The sequence below is a fragment of the Chanos chanos genome, chromosome 2, assembly GCF_902362185.1.
Source record: "Chanos chanos chromosome 2, fChaCha1.1, whole genome shotgun sequence".
Taxonomy (NCBI): domain Eukaryota; kingdom Metazoa; phylum Chordata; class Actinopteri; order Gonorynchiformes; family Chanidae; genus Chanos; species Chanos chanos.
Genome location: NC_044496.1, coordinates 39,415,047 through 39,431,734, shown reverse-complemented (window position 1 = coordinate 39,431,734; position 16,688 = coordinate 39,415,047). Strand labels below are relative to the sequence as shown.

Below are 16,688 nucleotides of genomic sequence, written 5' to 3'. Positions count from 1 at the left end.
AAGCGATTTTTGAAAACCTGCCTTGGAATAGGTAGCGGTTTGGAGTGTGTTTTACGTTAAATAAACACAGGTGGGGAGGTGGGAAGAAACATGGATTTTGGAGTCTCTCACCTCCAATTTTGACAGTGAAGTCCTCAGCCACCATGCAGTTCCTGGCAGCCAGGTCTCTGTGGACAAACTTGTTGGCGTTGAGGTATGCCATACCGTCCGCAATCTCCCCAGCCATCTGAATCATCTTCTTCAGCGGGGGCAGATTCTGGCTGGACGAACCTTGCTGGAGAGCCAAAGGGAAGAAGACAAGCAAACCATTCAGCAATTCCTCCATTTCTCTCTCTCTCTCTCTTTCTCTCTCTCTCTTTCGTTCTCTCTTGTCTTCTGCTCTCCATCTTGGTTTTGTCTTGGGAGAACATGAGAACAAAAATATGGCGTACTCTTTGCAGCACATCATAAAAAGGCTGGACTACAAATAGTACATAATCAGTTTACAACTGAACGTAAACGAAGGAAAGAGAGAGTAATGCTTTACACTGTGTCTTTTTTTCCCTCACTCACTGCCCAAAACTCCTCTGACGCTATGAAAAGTGAGGTGGCAGGTAACATGTTTAGAACAGTTCACAAACAAGTAATTAGAGGCCTGAGTGTGCCGGATGATCAACAGTAGGGCATGGACTCAAAGTCATCAGACACGCGTAATAACAGTTTATGTAAAACTGTGTGACGGTGTATGTGGTACGGTGGACGTAAATCTTCAGCAAAGAGAAAATGTAGCTGATAAAAGTTGAGGTAAAAACTCTTATCGCCACACCAAAACATGAGCAGAGGCTTCATGCTTCAGGCTGGGAAGTAAAGAATTCATATTAGTTTGGTAGAGAAGTAGAATGGACGTACTCATCATTGGATTAGTATATAAGCAGATAATGACAGTCTTGGTTTGGGAAAATTGTCTTACGTCTTTGGAGCGAAGAGAACGCAGGTGGCTTTTCAGATCTCCACGAGTCATCAGCTCCATGATCACCAGTGTGGGCTGACCTTGCGAGACCACACCCAGCAGTCGGACCTAGACCAATCAGAACCGCACCATATGAACAATCCACTGCATTGTCTGATATACTTCTCACCATGAACGATGAACAAATATTTTAAAATGTTAATATTCTGAAACCTAGCAGAGCAATTACCTTCCATGGCTCTTCTGAAACACTGTCACCAGTAATGTTAAACAACCAAAAAGCTTCAAGGCAAGGGGAAGAGCTCTAGTGCTGAATTATTCAAATTAAGCTCATTAATGAGCTATACAGTATAGTCTTTAAAACACACAGAGATGCCAAAAGGTTGTATCAACCTTCTTCCGGATGGAAAATCTTTCAAACCTCCATTTTGCTAATTAAATATGGATTTTGTTCTTGTAGTGAGTCAAAATGGACCCTCAGCTCTTTTCTACAAAGGTCACCATAGAGCCATTTAAAACTGTCAAAAATAATAAAACACTGGTATTTTCTCTTTTCCTGAACATTTTGTCCCAACATTGCTGAATGTTCATAGCTTAGCAGTGAGATTTTCTTACCACGTGGTGACAGTTGAACTCCTTCATAACAGACGCTTCGTTGAGAAACTCGATGCGTTCGCGCATGCTGGCCGATTCATTCACTGTCTTGATGGCCACCCGTGTTTCAGGTTCATCCTTGACCACGCCCTTCGCTATACCCTCATAAACCATTCCAAAGGAGCCCTGGCCCAACTCTCGGCACATGGTAATCTTTTCCCTGGGCACCTCCCACTCATCAGGTACGTACACTTAAGGGCAGAAACACAGAGCAAGAGCGTCAACTCAACACTGAACTGGCACAACCATCCATTAGATTCAACCCTGATTGGCACTGTTCTTATTTACAGCTCAACCTGCGTGCGTGCACCAGTGTGTATGAAGATACTTCTCTCTTGCATGTCGTAACAAACCCTAACCTCATGTCAGCCCTGAGGGACTGAGAAACGCAGAATTTAGCCAGCACTTACTCTCAGCCGCGCTAAAATATTCAGGGTTGACCGATGCATAGAGCACGCCGTTCCCCAATCTATCATTGTTTCTGCAGGGAAAGAAGGGGAAAAAATTACCACAAATAATGACAGATGGTTTTGGTTAAAGACAACAATGTACGGAGCCAGTATCCTCTGTCCTGTAACAGGTAGGAAACAATGGTAGCATAATGTTTTGGTTGAACTAGCGCTCACCTCTTTTTGTTGACAAAGACAGCAGCAATGATGAGACTGACTAGAATGAGCAGCACTGTGATCGGAACGAAGATGGCAAGATAAATAGGATCGTATTCTCCTACGGGAACAAGGGAAATAGATGACATGGATGATTAGTACAGCAAACATGAGGAAAAAAAGTTTTTCAGCAAACCCTTACTAGAACTACAACATTTCAAATTGTCAAGATCACTTTCACTTCCCTCAAAAAGTTCTGCCAGTATTTATTTATTTTTTTATACTTTAATACCTTTGCCATTGGCTTTGAATTAGAATTTCTTTTTTTATGTAGAACAAAACGGTGAAAGAATAATGATGATGAATCTTTCTTCTCAAAGGTATCTCTCTTTGGAACTGAGATATGAATTGAACCATTGTGAAACAGTCATTAATTTGTGTGTGAATGTTCCCTACGTTTGGGTGGTTCCACATAGAAGGAAACAGGCTCGGTCCAGGATCCATTCCCAGCGAGCGAGGTAGCACGAACCCAGGCCGTGTAATTTCCAGAACCCAAGTTAGCCAGGCGAGCTCCTCTTAGTTCACGGTAGTGCTGGCGGGACACACACTCGTGTTTCTCAGGCTGAAACACACAGACATATATAGTCAGGCTGTGGGCTTCGTCATTAGAGAGGTAAACGGTGCTTTTGCGTTGCTGGTACCTCATACTGACCTCTGTGCCCAGGCGGAATTTGATTTCGTACATGAGGACAAGGCCGTTGGGATGATGAGGTTCAGGCCACCTCAAAATCACAGAGCCCTCAGAGCGTTCATCCTTCTCCTGGATCACAGGGCCTGGGATATCATCAGCTTTTTCTGAACAAGGACACAAACAAAGCTCAGCAAAGGCAATGTAACATTCAATTCAAACTCCACATTAAACTGAAGCACACAAATACTGTGAACAGGGTCACTCAAGAAGACATTAGCACTGGCAGCAATTTTATAAGCTCAATAATTTGCTTTCTGAATTCGGGTTTTCATTGTGTACCACACCGTTGTCTTACCAGCAGGTATGGTCCTGGAGAACACAAAAGCAGCCGCACTACAGCGTTTCACCTCACGGTTGCAGGCGTGGATGTCAATACGGTAGACGGTGAAAGGTTGGAGGTTGAGGATCTCTATGAACTCTGCCTGGGTGGTGCCCTCAGAGAACGGGTACTCTCTGTCCAGCAGGTCTGGATCAGTGAAGTTGCTCTCCAGTCCTGTGCTGTTTCTCCCCATGGCTCGTGCCAACGTGCCATTGGCCACCCCGAACAAGTCTCTACGTCGGCGGTCTGGGGGTCTGAGAGACAGAAGAGGGGAGGGGTAGAGCTGTCAGTGGGTGGGGTTATGAAGTGATAAGAATCAGAGAGGGGTGCTTCTGCCGTAATGTGACCCCAAAGTAGGGCAGGGAGGTGCAGAGAGAGAGAGAGAGAAAGAAAGAGAGAAAAAGAGGAGAGAGAGAGATACCTAGAAGGCCTACAACAACGCACAAACACAGTCTCCACTGACACCAATTCACACAGAGCCAAAGCACTATTCTGCCCCACTATTCTCTCCAAACAGGCCACTGAATGAGCCAGTGTCTGCAAGTGTTCTTTCAGATCCAACCCAACAGCAAGAGACGCTCATTTTCCTTTGGGTTACAGCAAGGAAGACGCTTGTGATACCGCAACACTAATGCTGCAAGTCCAGAATGTTGAACCACACAATCTCAGACAGTGAGTGAAGACATTTCAGAGATTTATAACCAATGTGACTGCAGCTGTGCTGGAACAGTGTCGAGCTGTGATGTGGGAAGAGCAGACTTCCAAAAAACACGAAAAACGTCAACACTGTCCATCTAACCCTAATGACCCAAATTCTCTTCCCAGTGTGTCTTTAGGAGATATGATTCAGAATGGGATTACTGAATAACCTGTTATTTGTTATGAGGATGTTTTGTGAATGGTTAACTTAAATCATACCCGTTTGGGTTCATGTTCCATGAAACTGACAAGTTATAATCAGTGTAGCTGCATAGTTAGTAAATATCAGATTTTTGACATGTTTGTGAAGAGAACATTTATTAAACCAACATCACTTAAATGTAAACAAGTGATACACAAACTCATTTCCTGTAAAACACAATAAACAAAGCAGTAACACAAACGCTTACCCACAAATGCCAAAATGAAGATGAGTATGATGTATTCAGACCAAACTACACACAACAAAGACGCAAGGGGCTCATTTAAGTCCATCCTGAACAGCGACAGAGACTAAACCCCAAAAGCCTGATGAAGATGACGATGAGGATGATCAGAACCACAGAAGCGGCTAGGTCGGCTGCACCGGACCCTGACACCACCGAAAACATGCAGACAACTGAGGCAGCAGGAGTAGCGGCAACTGCCCAGATGCTAACGCTGGCCACTGCGAATCCACAATCACAGCAGGGCATCCGCCTTACCTAGAGTCAGTCTTAGGAGACACGTAACGATTGGCTCGCTCAGGATCTCTGAAAAGATTGAACAATCATCCTACAAGGTCATTAAATCAGGGAACAGAGTCGTAGGTCGACTGGAGAGAATGATGACGAGGAAGTGAGCGGAAATAAGTGAGAATGTACACAAATACCAAGTTTGGAGACATCGACTGATCAAGAGAATAGTCAGACAGACTGACAAATGAATGGAGAGATAAGACAGTTACACAGAACAGAGAGAGACTAATGGAGAACATTAACTGTTAGCAGTCTGTTTTCAGGAGAGGAGAAAAATTTTGTCACATTTAGATATGTGCATTTCATAAGAGTCGAAGAAAAGTCAAATTACCGATGTAGTGTACCACATATTTGAATAACGAAAAAGACCTGGTGGCTTTTTTCACTAATGCCCTAAATTTTTATGAATATCTGTCAAACTAATGTTTTACACTTCAGATAGCAAAGAGGGAAGCATACAAAGAGACTCCAAGCATACATGTAAAATTACAACCGCATCAGGTTTTCCATCTACTCTGCTGTGAAATCCAGAGACAATAAACAAGTTCAAAGTGTGTAGCATTTAAAAGAGCTGAGTATACAAAGTTTGACTAAACTTTCAGAGGTGAATGAGTACATCAAACAACATCAGTATATGACACCTGTTCTGCTTTAACTTAAGGTAATCTAAATTTAGGGCGGTAAACAATAATTAATCTGGCAGATACGTAGTAACATAAACATAAGTCTCCCTTCAGATCATACAGACATTATGATGAAAACTTCGTCTTCAAGCTAAACACTCTGAGTTGCAAGGGCAGTGAGAAATCAGAACTAGTAAATCACACATCCCTGTTCACATTCCATTTCTAACTTTTAGTTAGCGGACTAAATTTATGATTATGTTTTTCTTTAGTCATCCAGAACCATTAGCCACGTACAGAATGTGGAGCAGTAGCACAGGCCAGTATTGACACTACTTTGAGAAAGTAGGCTACACAACACCATTCTGTAGCACGTAGACACCAGCACAACACTGCCTGGTATTCAGGAGTACAAACAGTGAAACCTGAGGGTTGTACGTTGGGTAAATGGTTGGATGGTACCCACTCAATCCTCCAGAGCCCTAGGGCTGGGTCACATTCGTGTGTGGAGAGAGAGAGAGAGAGAGAGAGAGAGAGAGAGAGAAACCTGAGGCAGCGGTTGTCTCTCTGTGTGAGGTGGGGAGCTGGTCTGGTCTGAGGAGCCCAGTGCTCTGGAAGGCAGACGTGTCCTCAGATGAACTGAAGTGAACTGGAATGTGACCCTCACTATCTACCTACACTGCAGCTGGGCTGGTGTCGTCTCTCTGTTTCTCTGTTTCTCTGTTCTTCTCTCTCTCTCTCTCTCTCTCTCTCTCTCTCTCTCTCTCTCTCTCTCTTTCTCTCTCTCTCACACACTCACTCAAAACACTGGAGATGGTAATCCACCTCTCTCACCTTGGTTGTGTGAGATCTTGATAAGGACAAGCATGCCTCCTGACTTCATCCAGAAACAGAATGTTCAGATGATACACTTTTAGAACAGTATGCTGATGTAAGGCGACAATTTATCCGCAAACACACACACGCACACACGCGCACACACACACATAAACACACTGTGCTATGTGCGTAAGACCCTCACGCATGTTCAGCGTGGGCCTCAGGGGAAGATTTGCACCTGTACAGCTACACAGTTCTTCACAAAGTGCCAAAGTAGGAGTTTTCTCAGACTCCTGCATGCAGAAAGCATACCCCAGACAGTCATTCTGGCACAGGGGCAAAGAGGAGCTCAGCACTCAAACATCACCTCTACTCTCCTATCAAACCCCACTGGCTAACAATAATGTTTCCACAAATTCACCAGTGGCCTGCCACCCAGGATGAAACACTACTCTCCCCATTTGACGTGAGAGCTTGGGGGAGTGACGCCAGCCCATAACAGAGTCTCTAATGACCACGCACCCAACAGCTGATTCACTGCAGTGTGAGAGATCATGATGACACACCTCCAAGACCAGCCAGAGCACAGTCTGTCTCTCTCTCTCTCTCTCTCTCTTTCTCTCTCTCTCTCCCTCTCTCTCTCTCTCTCTCTCTCTCCCCTCATAGCTGTATTCTGTCTGGTCAGCCCAGAGCAGTCCTTCCCCGTAATTCATTAACATTCCTGATGGCTTTGCTGTACATTTCCTGGCAGCCGGTCACTCCAAACAAGGCAGTGGACAAAGAGTGTGTGTGAGGCTAGAAGGAGAGAGAGAACAAGAGAGAATAAGAGCGGAGGAGACCGAAGACCAAACGGAAAACATTTCCCGTCCTTCAACCCCCCCCCCCCAGTTCAGTTCCTTGCACAGGCTCTCAACATCTTCGACTCCTTTTCTCAATCCGGCACATTCGGAGGAACTCCCCTTAAATGTTGTGATTTGTATTGAAGCATGAACTCTGTGTGGATGGAGGGTCTGATCAGACACTGATACATTTTGCGAATGTGACAAATATCTCCATCTATGTCAGCCTTGACTTACAAGAGAGGTGCACTAATACTTACAAATAAAGATAAACTGTGTGACACTGGAATATAAATTTTACTCCGAAAACCTTGCACCAATACGTGAGAATTATCCTGCTGATTGTGGTGGATTGGTATTCCTGTCAGCTGTTCAACTGAGGTAGAGTAATTCTGAGAACAAGCAAAAGTGTCCAACACGAGCTTTAGTCTATCAGAATAGAAAATAAATGCTCATTTGAAGATTATGCTTTCCATTGATTACAGTTAGAGAGATACCACCAGCGCAATGAACATCCCACTTGTCTCTGAACAAGCTACAAACAATTAACTTGATGCAAATAGGAATCCAATAATGGGCGGGTAATGGAACTTGGAGCATTTTTAAGATGTGCGGTCACAAACAGGGCCATTGATAGACACACACACACAAACAAACTCATCCTCCATAACAACCACACACAAAAACATACACCCCCTATACACACATAAAAAGCCTGGTTTCCACACATGTCCTAAGTTAAGTCATGTCCTAAGTTAACCCTAGAAAGCCTCAGTTTCCCAATGATCTGTGTGTGTGTGTGTGTGTGTGTGTGTGTGTGTGGTCCCATTCAGAACCAGGGACTTTGAATGAGAAAACATCCCTAGCCACAAGCTAAGGTAAAGGAGAACACAGTGCATATGTCACTCTGTGTTTTGGCAAACAAAAGCCTAACATGGCAAGAGCTTCCAGCCGACGGCTGCCCTGTAGACCCATTAATCCCTGTCTCTCTCTCTCTCTTTTTTCTCTTTTGCCACTCTTTTGTTTGTGCCTCTGAAATTACTGCCTGCTAGGCCTTCGTAAGCAAGTGCCGCTATCTCCATAGCAACGGGGCCCGCTGCCCGTCTAAACCCAGAGTTCCAACGTTGTCGTACCTTTCCCCAGCTCCTGAAACTGATCCAGATCCACCGCCTGTGGGCCTGTCCAAAACCTCATGTACAGATCTTGTCAGCTCCATGTCGGGGTAATCTAGCAACGACCGTGTCTCCCAATTATGGTTTTGATTCTATTAAGTTAAAGAGCCCGGAGACTATGAGCTCAGCGCTTTGATAATCATTCCCTGAGATGGGGAGGAAAAGAGGCCTGGACCACAGCGCTACGCTGTGGTGGAGGTCGGAGCCCGGAGCAGGCTGATTTTCCCGCTCCGCTGATGTATCATGCCAGTCGTCTGTTCCCTTACTCTGTTCCATGCGTTCAGACACTGTCGCTTATTCTCACTGACGTCTCTCTCTCTCTCTCACGCGCCTTTACTCGCTGAACCACACATACATTCACCTCATTCATTTATTTCATTAATTCACTGAATCTTTCACTCTCACAGTCATGCTCTCAATCTCACTCAGTCTCACTCATTCACTTACTCACTACCATGGCGGGTCCTGATAATTCACCATACCTGGGGGTGAAGATGGAGTTGTGAAGGAAGTTCTCAAACACTTTGCGGTAGGAGCGATCCTCTGACTCAGCCTTCAGGGCTTCCTTGGTTTTGGGACAGGGACAACAGGGGCCCTTTTCACCTCCACCAGCATCTGGCTTAGTGGGCTTGGTGTCCTCCTCCATGTCTGACACACGAGCTGCTGTGATTCTGATGGGAATCTTCAATTCTGTACACAAAACAAGGGCCCACACCAATGAATGTCACACCCACACTTAAAATGTCCAGGTTAACGAAAAAAGACCAAATGAAAAGGAAATGAATGCAGAGTAAGACTAAAAGCATGCCAATAGAGAGTAGGTGCAGAAACTAGTGAGGTATGAGGATGGACGAACGGAGAGAAAAGTGACGTAGTAATGGAGAATGATATGGAAGTGAAGAAGAAGAGACAGAGAGAAGAGTTGAGAAGAGAAGAGATAACAAACCTTTGGAACAGTAGTTGTGCTGGTAGAGTTCTCTGTCCTCTGGCTGCTGTTGCCAGCGGAGCAAGTAGAAGGTCAGGTTCCCATTGGGCCATACAGGTGGAGACCATTTCACCACCAGTGACGAGGAGGAGTTAGCGTACGCACGGGCATTCAGAGGCATCGAGGGTTCTGCGACACACATAGACATGTACTCAGTTCAACCAACTCATCTCAAACCAATTCATTACGTTTACTCAGACAGACATGACAATAAGCAATAAATCTTTATGCATGTTTAATTAACATAACAGCACATACTTGTCAGATTTAACTATACTGGTACGGGAATGCATGGAAGGCTAGCACAGGCTTTATTATTCACATGAATGCTCACCGGAAGCTTTGGTGCGAATGTACACAATCTCACTCTTTGCTCCAAGATTATGTTTGCCCTCCAAGAACAAGGTGATGGCTTTCACAAAAATAGCATACTGAGTCCAGGGCTTCAGGGGAGACAGAAGCACCCCTGGGTCAACGTTTCTGTCCCGAGGAGGGTCAATGTCTACCATGTTCCAACTGTTGGAGCCGCATCCATCCTGTCCGTCAAACTCTGTAATGTTCTGGAATGGTCTGGATTGAAGATACAACGTGCAAAGTCATTACATCTTAACACAACAGACACATAGAGTTAATATAACACCTTAGTCTTGAGGATCCAAGAACTATAAATAACAACTCACATTACAACCAGTGGCTAACAGCTAACAACCTGGGGATTTTATTTATTTTTGCTTTGTTTTGAGCAAATCACGCAACTGCACAAGTGTCTCGTATCTTTGCAGGGATTCAAATTGGAACATGTTATGTGAGGTACAGGGAGGTGTCACATAGGATTAAGATGTGGTTCAGTGACAACAGCCATGTTTGACATGGGATTAGGTTACGGAGCAAATACAGTTTCAGTCCACAGAAAGCCTCTTAGGAAATCCTTTGCATCTATATGTCAACACGACAGTGAGACTGTTAAAACTAGTCTGATATCAACTACTGTCAGAATGAAAGCTGTTACTGTTTTCAAACACCTGCCGTCTAAAATTCTGAAAAGCACGTGGTTCTTTATCTTTCATTGCTGGATACTCACGCTTCCTTATAGTACACGATGAAGCTGATGAGGTCTCTGGGATCATCAGGCCAATAACGTTCCCAGGTGATCTTGATCCGATTACTCATAGTGCTGTTTGACTTGAACTTCAACATATGACTCTCACCTAGGTATAAGAATTAGGGAAAAAAAAAGAAAAACGAGTGAAAGTGCTCTTCCAATGAAACAACACCCCCAGGATACAGTCATGTATTTGCTGAAATTCCTAGTACAAGCAGAGCTACTCCTCTTGCCTATAAGTTTGCTTAGACTGATGCACCATTACAGCAGAATCCTGCAAAATAAGAAGAAACCCTTTGGATCTGCTGATGTTTTACTGTCTGTGGTTAGAGAAATTATGCTCTCCCAAAACATGACTAAATCAGTGAGGCTCCTGTATTATGGCCATACTTCACTGCTAGTCTGAGGTCTGTCAGTTCCAATACACTAAAAAACAGCAGCACAAAAGGAGCCAAGCAATACAACAGAGTGTGATGGAAAGCCTCACGGTCTGCAGTAAAAATGTCCACACAGACAGAGTGAGCCGAGGAAACTCACAGCTAGCTCTCTCTCCATTGTTACGAGCATCGTCTTCTTCCATTTTTTCAACCACGCCCGTCTTCTCCCACATCTTGCTGATCTCGGACATGCAGAGCTTAGGGTTGAAGCGGAAAAACAACTTCCCGGCTTTAATGGTGAGGTTATGCTGGGTCCAGTCCCACAGATACTGTAGGTTTTGGTTGTCAATAGCAGAAAAAGCATACATCCTATGGGAAAATAGGAACGAGGGGGAAAAAAAACAGAAAAGGTTCAGAACATACTTCTCCATATCAGCTCTGTTTCCTTCAACCATGACCTGTTGTAACAAACACCAATCACAACAAGAAACTTTAGTTTATCAAATTTATTCTGTCTATTGTTACTCTTACAAAGACATAACACAGCAGATGAATGTGAGAAATTTGGCCTAGTATTTCATTTGACTAACATGATATGCATTGACATAAGACAAGGCGTGTGGGTGCGTGTGTGTGTGTGTGCGTGTCTGGATTCCGTTTCCCTCTGCTCTCTAACACTAGTCAGAGCATGCTGGGGTGGCAGCAGAGAAGTGGGAGCATACTCCAGTCCTACAGAAGACCTCTGGAACGTGAAGAATGCCTGCTCTCCTTACAAGCATTCCGTAAGCTGAAACTCTATCCCGGGAGAGAGGACGAGAAGAGTGAGGAAAGGCTTTCCCACGACCTTCTGTGCCTTCTGCCCAAAAACACCCCTCAACTCACTATGCAGGTGTAACTGGCCATATAAGACATCACGCAGCTATTGGAACAACCTGTAGTGCAGGTCCATTCATCTACACATACAAGACTTCAGAGAAACGTCTTCCACTGAGTTAACTCTAAATCTTAAATAAAGAGCACACATTTTGATCCATGTTTCTCAGCGTGAAGCTATATTATTAATTCCTTGGATTTAAACCTTTTAGGAAGGTGAAATCTGTGCCTCAGGTTGTGTATTAGCGTGACTGAGAAAAAAATCATTAGATTTCACTGTTCTCATTTTAAGAACATGTTAGAAGACTTTCTAAAGCCCCAAAAGGTTGAAAAGGAAAGATTCTGAAGTACATGATCCTGAGATCAATCTGTCTGTCTGATCTGCTTATACATTAAAAAAGGATCAATCCCAAGAAATCTTGTTTGCCAGAACACAGATCACATGAGCACCTCAGCAGTAAAAGTCAATACTTACAGTTATAATGGTATGAATTTAAGAACCCTCTTTATGAAATTACTGTTTCGTTCTAAACCCTTCACTTCGGACATACAACCATCCAAAGCTCCATTTCCACAACTGTCCCGGTCTACACTTAGACTTTCACTTTATTCATCAGGTTTGTTTTTGCCTCTAAAAATCAATGACATCATGTGCACTGGAATCAGCCTCTAAAATAACAGAACTGCCTTTTCCATTAAGACCTGGAATGGTAGTGTGGCTTAGTCTGACTTGGGGAAGGGAGGGGGGGGTATCCATCATCATTGTCCAATCATCATCATCATTTTATAGATATTTGGTGGAATAGTTTTGCACTTGTTTCATTTATGCAACGTGCGTGTTATCCAAGTTGGTAATTCTCTGGGATGCTGTACTTTTCCACTGACTGGATGTGGGGGGGAAGGGGAGGGGTAGATATCTATCATCATTGTCCAATCATCATCATCATTTTATAGATATTTGGTGAGATAGTTTCGCACATATTTCATTGATGCAATGTATTTTATCCAAGTGGGTAATTCTCTGGGATACTGTACTTTTCCACTGACTGAATGGGTGGGTTTGGCTGGCAGCAGACCATAAGCATGGACCAGCAACAGTGTCAACTCCCTCTCTCAACCATTCCTGGCACCCCTCCAGACTGCGTTGCAGTGTACACTAAAGAGATGATGTACAGTAAGCAGGATGTGTATAGGATTGAATGAGCTATAATAAGCAATCGATTCAAGTGTTCAGTGTTCAACACGCTTCATACATTTGTTGTGTTCATTTGAGTACAGTAAAAAAAAAAATAAAGGGAAAATATCTGGGGTTCGCAACATTCCCAACCACAAATTAGAATTTGTGCAGGATGGTATCGAGCACTAATATCTTTGATTCCATTGACTGAAGTCTTGAGGAACCCTTGATCAGAAGAATCAGGTGAGGAACCCACATGATTTTGGCTTTTCTGCAGGAGGATTGACAACCTTTGGGATTTATACTGTAACTGTGTGTTTATTATAGACAGTTAAGTTTGAAGGTGGGGGGTGGGGGCAAATTAAGGCCAAGTTTGCTGTCTTACTGGTCCAACAGCTCCTCCCCGTTGATGTAGCGCAGGCTCTTGAGGAAAGAGAGCGAGCCCAGTGTGTGAGAGTGTTTGATCCTTACAAATCCCGTCACCGTCTGGATCAGACCCATGAAGCTCTCCAACTCTGACGCAATGTTATCTGGAAGAGAGAGAAGAGAGTGAGTAAAGTGAGTGTGAGAGAGAGAGAGAGAGAGATAACAGAAGTGTACGACAAACCACAACAGACTTAGTCACAAACACACACTAACTCCCTCAGGACCTAGTGATTCATCACTGCTCATGGCAATCACCTCACCACATACTCACAGCTGAAAAGGTTAAGATATTAACAAAAACACCACGATAGATGTAACCCTGGTTCTTTCTAAATAAGGTCACTTAAACACCTTAATAAAATAACACAACAATCAAACTGAAAACTTGGCGTAATATTAATTCTGCCTCCCACACCCATGTCAGAGTTCTGTCAAACTGTTATTGGCTGAATGTTTGCCCCCTCCTTATCTATTGCTGTCTCCTGGGCAGATCCGGGCCGGATATTGCTGGCCTGGTGGTACTTACTTCCTCGGCGAATGTTGATGTTGAGGCTGCCTTTAATGACCGTACAGCCCTGCAGTGACTGGGCCGCGTCCACGGAGTCTATGGTCTTGGACTCGCAAATCTTATCACAGTGGCCATCACAGGCACTACAGAACATGCTGGAAGTTTGTGAAAGACAGAGACAGACAGAGAGGGGGGGGTAAGAGAAAGAGAAACAGAAACAGAGGGAGAGAACAGTCAAGGACAGGCCACAACCACACACACACACACACACACACACACAGAGTGCAGATAAATGCCAGGGAGTAGCGACAAGATTAGGATGTCTAATCAAAACATTGAGGAGTTAATTTAGTCTTTGTTTTCTGAGCACAAGGTCAATATCCTTCATGAAAGGTTTAATCTTTCACTGAATTCCTGCCTGAACTCAGACTTCCGTGAGAGGGAGAATCATTAAACAGTCCTCAAGACCAAAACAAGCTCTAGTTAAGGAAACCAAGAAAACATGGAAAAATTGATCAATGGAAAATTCACAAGACTCAGATAAGGAAAAAAAAACTATTTTGACTCCCGACGTTTCAAATCTACATGTCCTAAGGCAAGAATGGGAAAGTCCAAAGAACAGAAATTTGTGAAAATTATTTTTCCTGAGAGCGCTTAATAAATACCTTATTTTCCAAAATGAATCTAAAAAAGAAAAAAAAAACTTGAAGCAAACCTCACATAATTCAGACCATAATTTGACTTTTTTTAATTCACCTGCAAGTGCACAGCTTCTAGTCACACAGCACCAAACATATCATAAGTTTATCAAACGAGTTTAGTATGTCAGCAGAGAGCATGATATCTATAAGAATATCTGACGTTTGTGTACTTCAGACAAGACCCGTACCTCTGTGGGGGGTCTTACCTCTGAGTTTCGTTGCGGGTGAACCCTGAGGGGCACTCAGGCATGCATTCACCATCGTGGATGATGAAGCCAGTATCACCGGGCAGGTGGACCTGGCTACACAGGTCCATGGTGATGCAGCGCCAGCCTTCGAACTTGTAGGTATCCAGCGGGCAGTCCTCCACACAGCGACCCTCGTAGTTATAATGCTGGCAGGCCGCACAGGCCATGTCGTTATCTGCTTCCGTGCAACTTCCGAGACACTGAGGATGGCAACACTCGCCCGAATCTGTACAGGCCCTCCTTTCACACCTCTCTGGGCATACTGCAAAGACACAGAGAGAGAGAGAGAGAGAGAGAGAGAGAGTAGGTCAGACATGCACAGAGCCAAGAGTTTGTCCTGACAGGAAAGCCCACCGATCAGAGACACAGCATACGTTTGCACATAACCCAGTGAAAGAGACTGGAGTATTTAAGCTCATTATTGTGGCGCAGTGTCTGAGGATTTGATAAATGAAAAGGCTTTTAGAGTGGAAATACATTTATGAGATTCCATCCCCAGGGAGGAAAAACAGTTAAATGAGTATCCTATTATTAGATATGTATCACAAAGAGCTCTCAGCATAGGTCTCAGCATAGAGGAGGCATAGCATGACCACACACTGATTATGCCCTGTGCTCTGTGTGTGTGTGTGTGTGTGTGTGTGCGTGCGTGTGTGTGTGTGTGTGCGCTCATGTGTATGTGTGTGTGTGTGTGGGTGTGCACGCACATGCACCTGAGAATATATCAGTCCATCTGTGACTGAGTAAGTGTGTGTGAGAGGGGATGTGTGTGTGTGTGTATCTGTGTGCATGTGTGTGTGTGTGTAAGTGTGTTTGTGAGCGTATCGTTGATGCGTATGTGCCTAAGTGCATGTGTGTGTTCTGCTAGTCGGAGGTCAGAGGCAAGGCAGCCTTTTGGATTAGTAGACTGTAAAATGGTAATCGCCTAAAAGGACTGCAGAGCTGAGGCAGACGCACAGAGGAAGAGAGAGAGAGGAAGAGAGAGAGAGAGAGAGAGAGAGAGAGAGGGAGAGAGAGAGAGAGAGAGAGAGAGAGAGAGAGAGAGAGAGAGAGAGAGAGAGAGAGAGAGAGAGAGAGAGAGAGAGAGGGAGAGAGGAAATGGCACGCCGCTGGGGCGCAGAATGTTTGTGCAGGGCCCCTGTGCTGCTCTATGCCAGCCTTGTTAGTAAACTGCAGAGCTGGCCTCACTACAGATAAACATTATTACTGTTAGGGACTATTAAGGGAATTCTGAGAGAAGCAATGCTAGAGAGGGAGAGAAAGAGAGCCAGCATCTAGCCGGCAGATGGATTGCCGTCCGCTCCAACAGTTTGGGGTAGACGCCAATCAGGCCCAGAGAGGAGCTGGAGCACAGCAGCAGAGAAGCCTGTCTGCACTGGGTCATTTGCTGCACAAGCCCTGGCCTACTGACACAAGCCTATTGCCTCTGCCTGAAACATGACTATCTCGTCTCCGGTGCACTAGACGTTACACAAGGCTCGAGTGAGTTGCAGAGACAAAGTACAATCAAAGTGCAGTTACAGTGTTCTTGGATGGGCCAGAGGCAAAGAATCCGTTATTATTTATTTATTTTGTTTTAAACATGAATGACTTTTTTTTTTTCTTTTGAAAGCCCTGTTCCAAAGGAAGTTAAAAAAATAATACTTGTCTTCACCTCTGAAAAAGGGAATTTTGCTTTTGTATAAACACAGAGACAATGTTGGAGGATTTTCTGTAAACAGCTTGACAAACAAGCCTTGTTTTTCTTTTCTAAGGGGTTACCAATACTGTGATGTAACCCAAACACAGATGATGTGGCTTTGAAAAAGCTCATTTTGAGCTCCACCACACCAGCTTCCAAACAGAGATCAGCTTCCGTCACAAGCGTGAGAAAGTTGACAGTAAAGCGATTGTGTGGAAAAGAAACGGGTGTGTTTCAAATTAAGCTTTTTTTTTTTTTTTTGCGACGAGCTGTATTGAACACGCTCAGTGTGTTTACTGAGGAGAACTGCAGGACTGAACCACATTGTCTCCAAATGTGGGATCAATAACCCGGGCATTCTCTCAGAGTGACTCTTGTTCAACAGAGGAGAGTATAGCCCTATCAGTAATCAGAGAGGCATGAGGGAGCGTGGTCAGATCTGC

At 44.3% G+C, this 16,688-nt stretch overlaps 1 protein-coding gene across 1 annotated transcript in view; it reads right to left on the bottom strand.

Annotated features, from left to right (window-relative positions):
• The window catches only part of igf1ra (insulin-like growth factor 1a receptor), an 84,088-nt gene that overhangs the window by 5,624 nt on the left and 61,776 nt on the right, over positions 1 to 16,688 (bottom strand). The window contains exons 3-18 of the mRNA XM_030766804.1: positions 14,523 to 14,826; positions 13,634 to 13,770; positions 13,067 to 13,211; positions 10,792 to 11,000; positions 10,234 to 10,360; positions 9,487 to 9,722; positions 9,114 to 9,281; positions 8,650 to 8,857; positions 3,255 to 3,532; positions 2,921 to 3,063; positions 2,665 to 2,830; positions 2,230 to 2,329; positions 2,014 to 2,084; positions 1,565 to 1,794; positions 950 to 1,057; positions 112 to 274 (exon numbers count right to left, since the gene is read on the bottom strand). Of these exons, the coding sequence (XP_030622664.1) occupies positions 112 to 274; positions 950 to 1,057; positions 1,565 to 1,794; positions 2,014 to 2,084; positions 2,230 to 2,329; positions 2,665 to 2,830; positions 2,921 to 3,063; positions 3,255 to 3,532; positions 8,650 to 8,857; positions 9,114 to 9,281; positions 9,487 to 9,722; positions 10,234 to 10,360; positions 10,792 to 11,000; positions 13,067 to 13,211; positions 13,634 to 13,770; positions 14,523 to 14,826 (2,793 nt within the window). The remainder of the gene's footprint in view (positions 1 to 111; positions 275 to 949; positions 1,058 to 1,564; positions 1,795 to 2,013; positions 2,085 to 2,229; positions 2,330 to 2,664; positions 2,831 to 2,920; positions 3,064 to 3,254; positions 3,533 to 8,649; positions 8,858 to 9,113; positions 9,282 to 9,486; positions 9,723 to 10,233; positions 10,361 to 10,791; positions 11,001 to 13,066; positions 13,212 to 13,633; positions 13,771 to 14,522; positions 14,827 to 16,688) is intronic.